The following is a 15,989-nucleotide window of genomic DNA, read 5'->3' on the forward strand; positions in this document are numbered from 1 at the left end:
AGACTAGAAACCCGCTGGACTACTTGAGAGCAGAAACTGGGGGCTGACCCCCAAAATTTGGTACAGTGTTTTTGTTTTTTGTTTTTCTTGGCAGGGTTTCTCTGTATAACAGTCCTAGCTGTCCTGGAACTAGCTCTTGTAGACCAGGCTGACCTCGAACTCACAGAGATCCAACTGCCTCTGCCTCCCGAGTGCTGGAATTAAGGCGGCTGGTACAGAGTTTAAAAGGGACTGAGGCCGAGTGTCTGTGCCACCCTCCCTGTGGGGCAGGCGGGCCAGCGCTCAGCAACCAAAGGGGTTAAGGCACCGAGTCCCGCCCCCGTCCAGGATTGGCGGTTCCAGGGGGCGTGGTTGGGGGGCGGGCCCGCGTTTGCCGCAGCCGCTGATGGGCGGGGCGGGAGCGAGGCGGGAGGGGCCAAGAGCAGAGCCGGGCCGCGCCGCGCGCCCAGCGGGGTGGGCTTCGGGCTGCGCCAGAGAGCGGGGCAGCTGTCGCTGGTGTCTGAGCCTCTGCGCCGGACTCTGAGGCAGTGAGTAAGTGATACAGGCCTGCCGGGGCGCCCCTCCAGGTTCTCCCTCAGGTCACCATGTCCGCTACATCGCGTACTGCTTTTAGCCGGAGGGAAGCTGGGGAGGGGGCGCGTCCCGCTGCTAGGGTACCGGGAGTTGGGGGATGAGGCCGATGATGTCATGGACGCTTCACCCGGCGACGGGAGGGGGGTGGCGGCCGGAGGGGGGTGCGGCCCGGATTATGTCACCTCTTCTCTCTGCACCCCGCCCCCCCCCGGGGGGCCACGCGCGTTGGTGGGGACCGAAGGAGGTTTGGGTGGAATTTCTCCAACCGCAGAGACCTCTGTGGCACCTTTGCAGAGGATTTGTGGCTGGGGTCTATGTGCTAGTAGATGACGACACCCCACACACACTCTGACACACATGCACAGCAGAGGCAGGCTCCTGTGTAAGAGGGTGGGTGGGGGTGTGCTGTCGGTACTCTCAGCCCTTAAGCACTGGTTTCATCAGAGCCGGAATCCAGGGAATGGGCATCTTCCCCTGCAGGTGCCCACGTTTCCAAGGAAAGAGGAATCTGTTCTCATACATCCCAACCAAGAAGTTCTGCCCCGTGAATCCCTTCCCTTAATCCTTCCTGGAAGCTCTTCCTGATTTCTCTGTCTGAATTCATTTCCTACTTGCATTGCTCATAACCAACATTCCCACATGCATTTGCCTTGCATTTTCTTGATGTCGGGGCCCAGAGACCCCCTAAAGACATCTTTTACGCTCTGAGGTAACACTGGCTTCCGATGGGGAAGCTACACAGTGCAACCTCCCTGGGTCATCCTGAGCTAAGTGCTCCAAGACCCCTGGGGCATCAAGGATGCTCTGCTGAAAAGCAGTATTTGGACCGGTTCCAGGAGAATATAGCCTGGGCAGAGAGCTGAGAATGGGTTGTATGTGGAGTGAAGCGCTCATGTTGGGAGGAATACAGAATGGCTGTCAAGAGAGGCCTCAGGGACTCTGCTACAGGCTCTGTTTGGTTGTGGGTGCCAGAAAGAACACCAGCATTTGACACATTATATGTTCCCTTCTTCAAATTGCTGTAAGGTAGGTGTGAGAATCTGAGGTGGAACGGTCTGCATGAGGTTCCCCTCCTAGTCAGTTGAGCTGTGATTTACACCTGGGGCGGATGCTGCAGGAACTCAAACACCCTGCTCCGGGAAGGGTTTAGCCAGTGTTCACTTGGGGCAAGGGACAGGGAGTCGTTCCAAAGGGTTGACTAGGACAGGTTAGAGTCCTGGCAAGGAGCTCTATGGGAATTGCCTGCTGGTTGACTACAGAGCAGCCCTCATGGAGAGCACGAGAAGGGGGGCTCGGGACAACATCGAGGACCCTAAGCGTCTGAGTCTAACAAGGACCCACTCTAGAGGAAGAGTGACGTGGAGTGGCCCATGTCCACCTCCAGACTGTGCTCTGGTCCTCCTTTGGCCCATGTCCACCTCCACTGTGCTTTGGTCCTCCTTCCTTGGGTTCCAGAAAGGCGAGCACTTCTCAGTTATTTATAAAACATCTTCCCAAGCATTCATTACGTTTTCCCGTCACTCAGAATCAACATAGTCGCTCCTGTAGTTTGTGCCTCCTCCACCCCAGCCTCTGGTGCAGCTCCCTTGCTAGTCCTCTGCCTGCCTCTCACGAGCGGCGTCTGCCTTCACTGTTTCTATCAAATTTTAAATTCCTATCGAAATTTTTGTTTTTTGGTAAAGCCATTAGTGCACTCAGAGAGGAATGGTGGGTGTCCTGCTCCATCACTCTCTGACACATTCCCTTGAGACGGGGTCTCTCACTGAACCTAGAGTTAGGCTGGCAGCGAGCAAATCTTGGTGATCCTCCATCAGTGCTGGGGTTTCAGGCACTGCACAGCCACACCTGGCTTTTTGTGTGGCTGCTGGGGATTTAAACTCAGGTCCTTATACTCACCAGCAGGTTCTCGTACTGAGAAGCTCCCAGCCTGTTTATATTATTATTATTATTAGAGACAAGATCTAATGAAGCCTGGACTGGGCTCAAACTCGATATGTATTCAAGGCAGGCCTTGAACTCTTGATCCTCCTGCCTCTGCCTCCATGCCACCATGCCAAGCTTTCGGGGTTAATTTTAAAAGAAAAAGCAAATGGCCTTTGATTCCAAACTTACTTTTTTTTTTAAATATTCATTTTATTTATTATGTATACAATATTCTGCCTGTAGGCCAGAAGAGGGCACCAGACCTCATTACAGATGGTTGTGACGCACCATGTGGTTGCTGGGATTTGAACTCAGGACCTTTGGAAGAGCAGGCAATGCTCTTAACCGCTGAGCCATCTCTCCAGCCCCCCGATTCCAAACTTTCTTAAGTGAAGGCAAACGCCTCTTCTTCTCCAACAATTATTATTATTATTATTATTATTATTTTACTTCTCTTTCTCTCTTTTTCTTTTTAGAGATAAGGTTTCTCTGTAGCTTTGCAGCCTTTCCTGGAACTCACTTGGTAGACCAGGCCGGCCTTGAACTAACTCCTGAGTGCTGGGATTAAAGGCCTGTGCCACTATCGCCCGGCTACTTTATTTTTGTATTTTATGTACATGGTGTTTTGCCCAAGTGTATGTCTGTGTGAGGGTGTGACTGTCCCAGACAGCTGCGAGCTGCCGTGTGGGAACTGGAAATTGAAGCTGGGTCCCCTGGAAGAGCAGAGGATGCTCTTAGCTGCTGCGCCATCTCTCCAGTCCTTCTCTGACCTCAGCTGTCTGCTCAGGCCTTTCCACCCCTGTGGTCTGTCTGTGTCTGTTTGCACCATTTTCCCAAGGCCGCTCTGACATGGACCCCGATGAGGTTTTCAGCTGCTAAATCCAGGCCACACTCTTCAGTTCCAGTTTTACCTTCTGGACCCTTTTTCTTTTCAACACTAGAAACTGTTCTTGTATTCTTTTCCCTCCCTCCCTCTCTGCCTCTCTCATTTTGTTTTATTTCTTTGTTTTTTAGTATGGAATCTCTTGGTTCTCAGAGTTGTATCAAACTTCTGGACTCAAGTGACTCCCCCCAAGTAGCTCGGGCTGCTCCACTGCTCCCCCGCCTGCCTTTCTTCCTTCTCCTCCTCCTCTTCTTGATTTTTTTTTTTTTTTGTACTAGGGACTGAATCTGGGGTCTTCACTTGCTAGGGAAATAGGCAATCACTGATCACTTTTTTCTTTTTTAAGACAGGGTCTCTCTCCATTGCTCAGGCTGGCCTTGAGTTTGTAATCTTTGCTTCAGAATCCTGAGTAGACAAGATTATGGGCTTAGGCCTCCAGGCTGGCTGTTTTGAACCCCCGCCCCATGTTGGTTTCCAGGCACAGGGTCTCTTGGACTCTTTCTTGCTCCCACACTACCTCCCAGGCTTATGGGGCTCCACCACCCTTGCTTGCTGCTAGGCCCACCCACACCACTCTCAGATGCTAACACTCCCAGCCTTTCCACCCTGTAAGAGGTATCTTTGGGTCTTCTCAGAAACACCCATTTCTCCTAAGCAATCTTTCCCTGTCATGTTAATGATGTCACACCCACACGGGTGCCCTAGCCTCTTCTCATGTTCCCTCCACCTGAGCTCCACCTGCTTGAGGATTTGCCAGTTCTTCCTGTAACCATGCCCAGGCCTCCCTCTCGGCTTCACCCTGCCAGTCCCAGCTATCCCCTACATTGAACTCAGTGAGGATGAGCGAGGGGCAATGCTCAGGGTAGGAGGGGCTTTCAAGGTTGAGGGCTAGCGGGCTACAGCGTCTCCCAAGTGGAAACTGAAGGAACTAGTGTAAGGCAAAAGAGACCTCACTCTTGGGTGGCACACCTGCATTTCAGTGATTTCACTGTCAGGCTGCACGTGGGCACAGAATGGCCTAAAGGAGGAGGGTAGCAACTGTGCTGTTTCCGTACCTGTGGGGATAGGCACTGAAAACATTTCTGCAATGCCGATGACCAGTTTGCTGGAGAACGTACCCACTACCTAGAGCCACAATGTGTATTGTGGCTAGAAGAAATTGAAGGGCACACGTGTTGGCAGCCTCCCTGTTGGCAGTTGGAAGCTGACAGGAAGGATGCAGCATTAGATTTAGGCATCTCAGTAGAAGCATTATTCACGGACCTCTTAATTTTAATAGGGAGAAAGGGTACCCTGCGTGGTTCTGGGGTCTACAGGCCTGAAGAGCATCCCTCTTTTAGAACTGGCACACGTATTTGAACTATTAGAGCCTCATGCCAGTGGCTAGGATTGGCCCGGGATTCCTGCCCATCTGTATTATACAGATTTCCGGGACAGGTGTTCCAAGGTGCTGACTTGAGACAAAAGAACCAGGAAGCAAGCTAGGCCTCTTTGAGCAGGGCCTTGCTCCCCCTTCCGTGGGAGAGAGCACACCCAACAGAACTGGCTCAGAGGACTTCATGGTCAACTGAACGGGGTCAAGGTCCAAAGGGAAAGGGGGGTGTGGAGGAATGGCTAATCCAAGAACTCTTCCTGGTGGTACTGCATTCTTAGCAGGGTTCAGCAGGCAGGGCATCCTCAGGGGTCACCATCGCTGGTTGCACAAGTCCCGCCCCTCCTTCACTCACCTGTGGGAAAAGCCAGAGGGGGTGAGGGGAGGAGCTGGCTGCTGGTGTTTTGGTGTTGCTGCGTTCCTGCCCGGGTCTCTGCCAGTTTAGGGACTGCTATGGAGTACTGATCTCAGAGAGTAGGGCACTCTGGGGCCAGGCTCCCAGGAGGCCAAGTTAGGAAAACCTCCGGGAAGGCTTCCTTGCCACCTGCTGCAGCTTGCAGCCTGTGAACGTCGGTCTGCAGAACTAAGGCTGCGCCCACCGGCGACCTTGGCGCAGGCCGCAGCGGCAGCTCCGCCCACCCAACTCCGAGACTGGGCTTTTTTCCCTTGCCTGCCGCCTCCAGGCGCCTGTCGCGCGGCAGCTCGGTTTTCAATTCTTCCCATTTCACAGAGGAGACTGTAGTGCGGGATGGCTTGGTCGGCTAGTCCAAAGTCATGCAGCTGGTTCGGGCCTAGCCCGGATTTCCAGAGTGATCCACATGGCCCCTGCAGACTCGGCCTCGGAGGGTCCCAAGCTTGAGGACCCGCCCGTCCCCCACCTCTTTGGAAAGGTAAGGAGAGAAGTCTCCCCTGTAGTTAGCTTTCACCTTGTTTACCACCTTAGATCAGGGGGCTGGGAAAGACCCGCACTGTCAGCTTTTTTTGTGTAGGGTTATTGTGTCTCTCCTTCAACCTCTGAGGTCCCCTACTGGATTCAATACTTTCCGAAACCAATCCCATCTTCCCAGTCGAGGAAGCTGGAATATAGGAATCATGACCCAGGGTAAATTCAGTGAAAACTAAACTCTGGGAATTGCAGCACAGGGAAGTCACTGAGTCTGGGAGGCTCATGGGTAGAGTGGGGTTAAGGAGTGAGCCCAGCTGAGAAGGCATGTGCCTGGTGGTGCCTTGGGACAAAGGCAGCTAGCTGTTCTTTCATCTTGGAAGCCGGGATGACTTGCCTGGGGCTGGGGGTGAATTCTGACCTCTCTACCTTCCCACTTGTGCCCACAGTGCCCGTCTGGCTTAGCCATGGCGAAGCTGGAGACGTTACCTGTGCGCGCTGATCCAGGGAGGGATCCTCTCCTGGCCTTTGCCCCCCGGCCTTCTGAGCTTGGACCCCCAGATCCCCGCCTGACCATGGGCAGTGTGGGTAGTGGGGTGCCCCATGCCCAGGAGTTTCCTATGAAAAGCGTGGGCACTCGAACAGGGGGTGGGGGCAGCCAGGGCAGTTTCCCTGGTCCAAGAAGCAGTGGTAGTGGCGCCAGCAGGGAGAGACCTGGCCGCTACCCGTCAGAGGACAAGGTTCTCGCCAACTCTCTCTACCTCAATGGCGAGCTGCGGGGCAGTGACCACACAGATGTCTGTGGTAATGTGGTGGGCAGCAGTGGGGGCAGCAGCAGCAGTGGGGGCAGCGACAAGGCTCCACCACAATACCGTGAACCCAGTCACCCACCCAAGCTCCTGACCACCTCTGGCAAGCTAGACCAGGTTAGTCCCCAGGACCTGAGAGCCTCATAGTCTAGTTTAGAGTGGTGGTGGGTAACCAAGACAGGAGGTTAAGGTGGGACTTCTCAGGGGGAATCATGGGAATCGGGAGGAAAACCATTATGGGGAGTTGTGGCGTGCTATCCCGGGGCCAAGTCTCACGTGTGGATTCAGGACAGAGATGGCTTGTGGGAGAGACTAAGAGGTGGAGCCTCAGGGGAGACTCGGTTTGGAGATATAATTGGGGCAGAGGGGGTTCTTGAACAAGTCTTAGACTAAGGAAGAGGAGGGGCCAAGGATAAGATCTCAATCTGATGCTTCTCCCCCCCCCACCCCCTCTCCTTCTATGCAGTGCTCAGAGCCACTAGTCCGGCCATCAGCCTTCAAGCCTGTCGTACCCAAGAACTTTCATTCCATGCAGAACTTGTGTCCTCCACAGACCAATGGGACCCCTGAGGGACGCCAGGGCCCTGCTGGCCTCAAGGGCGGACTGGACAAGTCTCGGACCATGACACCGGCGGGTGGGAGTGGGGGTGGCCTCTCAGACTCAGGCCGGAACTCACTCACCAGCTTGCCTACCTATAGTTCCAGCTACAGCCAGCATCTGGCGCCCCTCAGTGCTTCCACCAGCCATATCAACCGCATTGGCACGGCGGGCTACAGTAGTGGCAGCAGCGGTGGGGGGCCAGGCTACCAAGATCTGGGGACCTCTGACAGTGGGCGGGCCTCCAGTAAGAGTGGGTCATCATCATCCATGGGGCGGTCAGGCCACCTGGGGTCTGGGGAGGGTGGAAGCGGGGGCCTGCCGTTTGCAGCCTGTTCACCACCCTCGCCCAGCGCACTGATCCAGGAACTGGAGGAGCGGCTGTGGGAGAAGGAGCAGGAGGTGGCGGCTCTGCGGCGCAGCCTGGAGCAGAGTGAGGCCGCGGTGGCCCAGGTGTTGGAGGAGCGGCAGAAGGCATGGGAGCGGGAGCTAGCTGAACTCCGGCAGGGCTGCAGTGGGAAGCTGCAGCAGGTGGCCCGCCGTGCCCAGCGCGCCCAGCAGGGCCTACAGCTGCAGGTGCTGCGGCTACAGCAGGACAAGAAGCAGCTGCAGGAGGAGGCAGCCCAGCTGATGAGGCAACGGGAAGAGCTAGAGGACAAGGTGGCCGCCTGCCAGAAGGAGCAGGCCGACTTCCTGCCCCGGATGGAGGAAACTAAGTGGGAGGTGCGGGCTGGGGGGGCTTAGATCTTTCCTCTCTGGCGCCCTTTCAACTCCTCTTCCTCTGGAGACCTCAGAGCCGCAACTTACCACTGGGTAGTGGGGGAAGTTGTGACAGGGAAGGGGACCAAATCAGTTCAGAGTGACCCTGAGAACAGAAGCTGCCCTTGGGCTGTAGCAGAGGGTCACTTCTGTCCCGAGTAAGGCGGGAGCACCCTGTAGGTCTGAGCCTGAGTCCAGCAGAAGCTCGGTGCCCCTGGAGCGGGAGCTGGGTTGAGATGAGCCTTTACTCCGTCTGCTCTGCCTTTACCTTGCCTTCTGCTTCCGCCTGTCCCTGTCCAGGTGTGCCAGAAGGCCGGCGAGATTTCCCTCCTGAAGCAGCAACTGAAGGACTCCCAGGCTGATGTGTCGCAGAAGTTGAGCGAGATCGTGGGACTGCGCTCACAACTTCGGGAGGGTAGGGCCTCACTCCGGGAGAAGGAGGAACAACTGCTCAGTCTGAGGGACTCCTTCGGCAGCAAACAGGCCAGCCTGGAGCTGAGTGAAGGCGAGCTGCCCCCTGCCTGCCTCAAGCCTGCATTGACCCCTGTGGACCTGGCCGAGCCACAGGAAGCCCTGGCCTCCTGTGAGAGCGATGAGGCCAAGATGCGCCGCCAGGCTGGGGTGGCGGCAGCAGCTTCCCTGGGCTCTGTGGATGGGGAGGTGGATGCTGCGGGAGACGGTGGGACACGGGCCCTGCGCAGGGAGGTGGGGAGACTGCAGGCTGAGCTGGCTGCTGAGCGGCGTGCCCGGGAGCGCCAGGGTGCCAGCTTTGCAGAGGAGCGCCGGGTGTGGTTGGAGGAGAAGGAGAAGGTCATTGAGTACCAGAAGCAGCTCCAGCTGAGTTACGTGGAGATGTACCAGCGCAACCAGCAGCTGGAGCGGCGACTTCGGGAGCGTGGGGCAGCGGGGGGTGCCAGCACGCCTACACCCCAGCATGGTGAGGAGAAGAAAGCCTGGACCCCCTCCCGCCTCGAGCGCATCGAGTCCACAGAAATCTGATTCTCTTATCTGCGTACACAACCTTCTGACAAGTGCTCTGTCTGAAGGTTGGAGTCACCAATGTCCCCTTCCATCCATTTCCTTTCCCCGTGTGCGCTGCATATCCCCAGACCAAAGAGGTTCTCAAAGCAGCTGTGACCAGCCCCCTTATCCTCAGTCCATGCAGCTCTAGCACTGCCTTTGTGGGTAGCCACTCGAGACCCTCCTGCCAAGGAGAACGTGGGGGAGGGCAGAGTGCATGGGGGTGAGGTCCCAGGTGCGGGGGGGGGGGGTAGCATGCTCCTCTTCTGGGAAGCCTCTTGTTGGAGATGGAGGCAGCAGGCTTGCGTTGCCAGGAAGTACCCCAGCCCCCTTCCCAGATCTTGGGCCACCGCTACTGGTCACCTTGTGTCCAATGCTACTGTCTGTGCTCTCCTAGGCCACACAGCCTGAAGGAGCCTGCGTGGGTCTATCATTGCTGACAGACCCTAGGTTCCTGGTCTCTCTCCTTCATGTAGTGTTTTCCTTCCCCAGGCAGATTAGCAGAAGTGGGAGCAGATGGCCTGCCTGTGGTTGAGAGGGCTACCTGCCCAACCCCTCCCCCAGCAAGGTATCTTTGGCTCAGGCCTTAGAGCCTGGACTAGTCCTGAGCATGTGTCCCTCTGTGTATATTGAGGGAGGTGAGAGTTGGGGCTGAAAGCTCAGTACCCAGGGGAGATCTGCCTTCCTTTTCTTGGAAAGGGTCACCTGGAGGCTTCTCAGCCCCACCCTCACCCTCTGGCCAGGATCCTACAAGGCTATATATCCCCTGCTGCTTTGTTGACCCCGCCATACCCAGGGTCACTGGTCAGCTCTAATTATAGCTATGAAGTGCGACCTGCCTCTTAGGTATTCTGTTTGCCTCAATCTGAGGTCAGCTGGATGTCTGAAGTCTTCCCTGTCTTCCCTCACTGTCTCCCCCAGCCTCCTGCTCTCACGCTCACATCATCCTCCCAAGCTGCCTTTTCTTCCAAGTCTCACCTTTGCGCCCAGCAGAGAGCTCTGCTTGACTTTTGGTGCACTGCTCACTCCCCAGCTCCGCTGGCCCAAGTCTAAGCGCGGGGGGGGGCCCCTTGTTTTGAGGGGCCAGTCAGGATTGGATGTGACTACCCCTAAAGAACAAGGCTAACCTTTGGCTGTTTGCCAGACTTTGAGTTGGCTCGTTTGTCCGGGCAGGGATGACTGATATGGGTTGAGACAGTCAGCGTCACTTTCTTATCTAGGATCTCTCAGAGTCTATCCCCCCCCACCAAGACAGGCAGGGAAATTCTAATTTCTCTTTTAAGAAAGTAAATTTCCAATTCACCAGCAATAACAATCAGAGGAGACTTGGCCCTCAGTCCTTGTATTTCTCTTTTTCACTCCCTCTTCCAGCCCCAAGATGGAATTTTGGGGACTGGATGGAGAGGGTTGGTAACTACTGTGAGCAAGTCCCCCAACCCCTGACCAGCCTCCTCCATGACTGGTGACTGTTTAGCGAGCTGTGCACCCCCCACAAAAAGCAGGAGTGCCCTCTTGTGCCCTCCAACCCTCGGCACAGCTCCTTCGGGGTGGTCCTCAATGGGTTTTTGACCTTGATTGGAGGCCACTTTGGCAAGCACTGCCCATTCCTCTAACCCCTCACCGTACCTGCTCCAGGCCCTGGGCCTGGTCCACAGGGACTGGGAGAAGGCATTAACACAAAACAAAACAGAGATGGGGGGAGAGAAAAAAATATGAACAGCTTTGGAATGTCCAACCACAAAATAAATTATATATAGATGTATAAATATATAAATATATATATATATATATATATCTACCATATGTGATGGAAAGACTTTTCATTTTCCCAAAGAAATAAAATGGAGAAAGCCTCTTAAATGGCATTCTGTGGCCAGCTTGTATTTTTGCAAGTATGGGAGGTAAGGTTTGGGGATGTAGGCAAAGCTGGGACAAACATTCCCCAGAGGACTCATTGTGCTATGTGAGGAGATTGACTCAAAGCTTAAGTCTTCCATGTTTGTCCAGGAGTCGTGGTTCTACCTTTCCTACCAATGGGCAGGGACGGGGAGGGGAGGGACAACGACTGGCTGTTAGCAGTGTTACCAACTGGCTATAGGTCAGGAGCTGTGCACTGGGCTGCTGTCCAGAAAGCAGGTGATACAGGATAGCTAAGTAACACCTGCAGCCACTTAAAACACCTCACAGTGAGTACCATAGAATCACAGAATCAGTTTTCAGTTAATGGCAAAAAGACCCATGTATGCTGTAAGAGGTGACCTGTCCTTTATGGTAGTTCCTTCAGTCTTCCCAAAGCCTCACAGTGAATAATTAGTTTTCTGTAAACATCACAACTAGATTTACACTGTCCTGGAACTCACTCTGTCGACCAGTCTATCCTCGAACTCAGAGATCTGCATTCCTCAGCCTCCCAAACGCTGGGGTTAAAGGCGTGCACCACCACTGCCTGGCCTAGATTTATACTTGTAAAGAGTGGCTTATTTTCCCTTCACCCCATACCTCTAGGTGTAGATGTCACAGACACCTCCTTTTGGAGATACAGCAATGATTCTCCACCTGTGGGTCGCGACCTCTTGGGGTCAAACATAGAGTGGCATATCAGATGTTTACATTAAGATTCATACCAGCAAAATTACAGTTATGAACTATCAACAAATATACTTTAATGGTTGGGGTCCCCACACATGAGGAGCTGTAGTAAAGGGCGGCAGCGTTAGGAAGATTGAGAATCACTGCTCCAGAGTCCAGATTTTTCATCCTCCCACTGATCCTACCTTGTTTCCTCTGCCACAGAGCGGCATAGCTCTCTGATGAGTTTGGTTTGTACCACTTTATTGTGATATAAAAGGTTTTTGGAGCCGGGCGGTGGTGGCGCACACCTTTGATCCCAGCACTTGGAAGGCAGAGGCCCGTGGATCTCTGTGAGTTCAATGCCAGCCTGGTCTACAGAGCGAGTTCCAGGACAGCCAGGGCTGTTTGTTACACAGAGAAACCCTAGAGGTGGGCATTGAATTTTTTCTGAGGCTGAATGTGGTGGCACAGGCCTTTAATCACAGCACTCAGGAGACAGAGGCAGGCGGATCTCTGTGAGTTCAAGGCCAGCCTGGTCTACACAGTGAGTTCCAGAACAGCTGGGGCTATATAGTGAGACCCTGTCTCAAAAATAAACAAAGAAAGAAAGAAAAAAATAAAGAAAGAAAGGAAGGAAGGAAGGAAAAAGAAAGTGCCTGCTATACATGAGAACCTGAGTTTGCGATTCCAGCACCCATATAAAAGCAAGCCCTGAGGCCCGGTCTCTGTCTAACCCCAGCACAGGGACCACCAGAATGCAGGTGGTCCCTGGAGTTCATGGCTAGTGTGTATAGCTGAATCTGAAGCCGCAAGCTCCAGTTTTAGTGAAAAACACTATCTCAAAAAGTGAGATGGAAAATGATTGAGAAAGACACCTGATGTTGACCACTGGCCTACACAGACACACACACCAAGAAACCATGCCATAACTCTTCCCTTCCAGTCCTGTTGGCTAGAGAAGGACCAGAAGCTCCTCACACTTCAGAGGAGACTAGGAAACAGTACTTGGCAAAGAGAACCTGGACTATGGTGGCTGCCCAGGAGCAATCAAGATTTTCCCCTGGGTGTGGGATTTCTCCTCCTGGGTTTGCAGGCAGGTTGTAATCAGGTAAGAGAAAGAAAAAGGAAAGGACACGGCTGCTCCTAGGCATGGTAGAGAAGTTTCCTGTCGATAAAAAGGAGACACAGGCCGGGCAGTGGTGGCGCACACCTTTAATTCCAGCACTCGGGAGGCAGAGGCAGGCGGATCTCTGTGAGTTCAAGGCCAGCCTGGTCTAGAAGAGCTAGTTCCAGGACAGGAACCAAAAAGGCTACAGAGAAACCCTGTCTCGAAAATCGAAAAAAAAAAAAAAAAAAAAAAAGGAGACACAGTCAGAGACAGGGACTTCTGGGAGAGTCCAGAGTGGACATAACCCTGAGCCATGTGATGAGAGGGGGAAGGGAGAGGGAACCATGTGCAGCAGCCAAGAGGACTGAAAGAGAGCAGACAAAAAGGGGCCAGGTAACCAAAGTGGTTGATTTTATATATATATAAGGAAAGGTAGGAGGGGGAAGAGCAGCCCAGCTGCTGGGTTGGAGAAGTTTAGGGTAGGGGTTGAGGTAGGGACTGAGGGATGCTGGGAGAACCTGGCAGCTAGGCACCTTGGCTGTTTGTCCCTGACCAGTATAAACCCTGTTACCAATGGTTTACGGGCACAGTGTTCACACCCAGGCAAACTGCCTTTCATAGAATTCAGAAGTTTGGATGCTGAGCTAGAACTTCTTTGTCACCACCTCTTACATTGTCCTGTCTCCCCACCAGTGCCCTGGAGGAGCACGAGGTCTCCATTCTCTTCCACAGCTTTTCAAATAGATGGTAGCCTGGGACAGGGCCTTCTTACTACAAAGGGCTTGAGAGAATCTTCCAGCCTCGGTGTGAGGCCCTCCTAAGGGGGGTACAAGACCATCCTGACTTACCCTCCTCCAGTCTCAGCGTCTTGCATCCATTTTTTAAAAAAAGGCTTTTCTACATAGGGTTTCTCTATGTAACAGCTCTGGCTGTGCTGGAATGTGCTCTGTAGACCAGGCTGGCCTCGAACTCAGAGCTCTACCTGCCTCTGCCTCCTGAGTGCTGGGATTAAAGTTGTGTGCCACCATATCCAACTTGTATCCATTTTTTCTGTATCATTTATTTATTTATTGGCAAGATCTTGCTACATAGCCATGGCTATCCTGGAACCCACTATGTAGACCAGGCTGGCTTCCAATTCAAGAAAATTTGCCTAAATCGGGCCGTGGTGGCGCCCGCCTTTAATCCCAGCACTCGGATCTCTGTGAGTTCGAGGCCAGCCTGGTCTACAAAAGCTAGTTCCAGTACAGGCTCAAAAAAACCTAGAGCAAAACCCTGTCTCGAAAAAAAAAAAAAAAAAAAAAAAACCAAAGCCGGGCGATGGTGGCGCACGCCTTTAATCCCAGCACTCGGGAGGCAGAGACAGGCGGATCTCTGTGAGTTCGAGACCAGCCTGGTCTACAGAGCTAGTTCCAGGACAGGCTCCAAAGCCACAGAGAAACCCTGTCTCGAAAAACCAAAAAAAAAAAAAAAAAAAAGAAAAAGAAAATTTGCCTGTCTCTGCCCCCTGAGCGCTAGGATTAAAGGCATAATACTCCCAGTTCCCAGTTCCTTGTTCCCATTTTTCACCTACCCATTGCTAGTTCCTCTTCTGAAAGCATAAGCATTTTCAATATTGGAAATGCATCATTATCTTCATTGTATAGATGACAAACTAGGCTATAAAAGTTTATGTGGTTTTCCAAAATCATAAAATCTTGATGGTAATCCTAGGATTCGAACCTGAGCACAGCTGCTCAATTACTACCAAAGCGATCCATCCAGCGTACTATTTTACCCTCTGCTCATTCTAGGCTTCCTCTTTACGTCTGACGCTAGAAAATGCCAGTGGAAAACGCTGCCTGGAGTTTTTTTGAGCCTCGGCGGCTCCGGAACTGACGCAGGCGGAAGTAGACGGCCGCTGGCCCGGAAGTGGGCTGTGGAGCCGTTGCTGCTGGAGGGCTGTGTGTGTTGACTTACCCTTTGCGGCCCGGTACTGGAGCTGGGGCGCTACCTTTGCGGGTGTCAGGTGAGTGGGCGGCCGGGGAGGACGTGCTGCCTGCGTTCTGGCCACCGGCCGGTTCTCCCGGGCCTGCTCCGCCGAGGCAGTGCTTCCAAGCCGGCAACCCGGGCGCCTCCCGAGAGTCCCTCGGTATCTGGGCCACCTTCGCCTCTCCAAACAGCTGTGACTGAGGGCAAAAGACTTCTTTGAAAGCTGCTTTTGAGCCCTTGTGAAGTGGAGATCGTGACTGTATGTACCTCACAGGACTGTTAAACATTCTGCTCGGTCCCACTCCACATCCTAGCGTCCACGCGAAGCCCTTAGAAAGTGACTTAGCCGGTTTTGGGTGGGTCCCTAGAGCAGGTCTTTCTTTCTTCTCCCCCCGCCCCCAGATTTTCGAGACAGGGTTTCTCTGTGTAGCCCTGGCAGTCAAGGAACTCACTGTGTAGACCAAGTTGGTCTCGAACTCGGAGATCTGCCTGCCTCTGCCTCCCGAGTGCTGGAATTAAAGGAGTGTGCCACCATCGGCCGGCCGAGTCCGTATTTCTTAACCAGCTTCTCGCCAGAAAGCATTTTTAACAGCGTTGGGTTTAGGGCTTGGGACGGGGTGAGGCAGTGAAACATATACCTTTTCTGTTCAAATTACTGCCCCTTTTCTGTTCAAATCATGACATCTCTTTGCTCTAACTCAAGGAAGGAACTCTGCATAGGAGCCTTTCTACTAGATACATTTGTGAGTCTTCTCGGGGGCTTCCTTGCTCTCTCAGTGTAGACATCCGGGCTTTGCTTCATCCTGTGGAGCGCCTATCTAGGCATTTTAATGTAAAAAATAATTGGTATTTTGTGTTCATGTTTTCTGTACTTTGCCCACACTGTGAGTACTCAAAACAGTAGCTTTCTAGATCTAGGTTCTTAGGCCTACTGCCCTCAGTTGCCACAGGCTAGCCCTAGGTGATTTAGTCCTGCTTGGTAGACCAAAATGAAATCTCAAGACTACTACGTGCTTCATTTAGCTGAGAAAGCGGGGTCACTTTTGGCAGTTGTGCAGGGCTGCTGTGTCTGTATGTCTGCCATACTTAGTGGTTTATTGTTTTCTGGTCCCCAATGAAGCCTTGGCATTCATCGTGTAAATAGGTCAACTTAAGGTTTTTTCTTTATTTTTATTTTCTGTGTCTGGGCGTTTTGCCTTTGAGCATGTCTGTGCACCATGTGTGTGCACTGCTGGAGTAGGCCAGAAGAGGATGTCAGATCTCCTGGGACTTGAATTGTAGTTGGTTGTGAGCCAAAGTGTGGGCTGAGAGAGCAGCCAGTGCTCTTAAACACTGCGTCATCTTTCTGACCAGTAAGTCAACTTTTATATAAAAGAAGTCTGGCTTGGTGTGGTAGTGCACATCTTTAAGTCCAGCACTCAGGAAATGAAGGAGGCACATCTCTGTGAGTTTGGGGCCGTACAGGGCTATAGGAAGACTGTGCTCTCCCCACCCCTCTAAGAAAAATAAATACAAAAAT

The 15,989-nt window shown here is 53.1% G+C and overlaps 2 protein-coding genes across 4 annotated transcripts in view; both read left to right on the plus strand.

Moving 5' to 3' along the window:
- The first annotated feature begins 408 nt into the window (after window positions 1-408).
- On the plus strand, window positions 409-10,685 carry Lzts3 (leucine zipper tumor suppressor family member 3). Of its 3 annotated transcripts, none has more exons than XM_057781077.1 (5): window positions 409-531; window positions 5,482-5,641; window positions 6,084-6,560; window positions 6,910-7,764; window positions 8,101-10,685. In XM_057781077.1, the coding sequence occupies exons 2-5, from the start codon at window positions 5,570-5,572 to the stop codon at window positions 8,797-8,799; spliced, it is 2,103 nt and encodes a 700-aa protein (XP_057637060.1). In that variant the 5' UTR covers window positions 409-531; window positions 5,482-5,569; the 3' UTR covers window positions 8,800-10,685. The 3 variants fall into 3 exon arrangements, with proteins under 3 accessions (XP_057637060.1, XP_057637063.1, XP_057637062.1); XM_057781080.1 differs by having other exon boundaries at window positions 6,910-7,701; XM_057781079.1 differs by having other exon boundaries at window positions 424-527.
- A 3,783-nt stretch (window positions 10,686-14,468) lies between these two features.
- The window catches only part of Ubox5 (U-box domain containing 5), a 39,272-nt gene continuing 37,751 nt past the window's right edge, over window positions 14,469-15,989 (plus strand). The window contains exon 1 of the mRNA XM_057781173.1: window positions 14,469-14,507. The gene's annotated coding sequence lies outside the window, so the exon portion shown is untranslated. The remainder of the gene's footprint in view (window positions 14,508-15,989) is intronic.

The sequence above is a fragment of the Chionomys nivalis genome, chromosome 9, assembly GCF_950005125.1.
Source record: "Chionomys nivalis chromosome 9, mChiNiv1.1, whole genome shotgun sequence".
Lineage (NCBI taxonomy): Eukaryota > Metazoa > Chordata > Mammalia > Rodentia > Cricetidae > Chionomys > Chionomys nivalis.

What these genes read in the sequence shown, in the direction of transcription:
- Lzts3 (XM_057781077.1), top strand. Translation starts at nt 5,570, where the DNA reads ATGGCCCCTGCAGACTCGGCCTCGGAGGGTCCCAAGCTTGAGGACCCG. An exon ending in TCCCCCACCTCTTTGGAAAG is followed by an intron (nt 5,642 to 6,083) that starts GTAAGGAGAGAA and finishes TTGTGCCCACAG; the next exon opens with TGCCCGTCTGGCTTAGCCAT. An exon ending in TGGAGGAAACTAAGTGGGAG is followed by an intron (nt 7,765 to 8,100) that starts GTGCGGGCTGGG and finishes GTCCCTGTCCAG; the next exon opens with GTGTGCCAGAAGGCCGGCGA.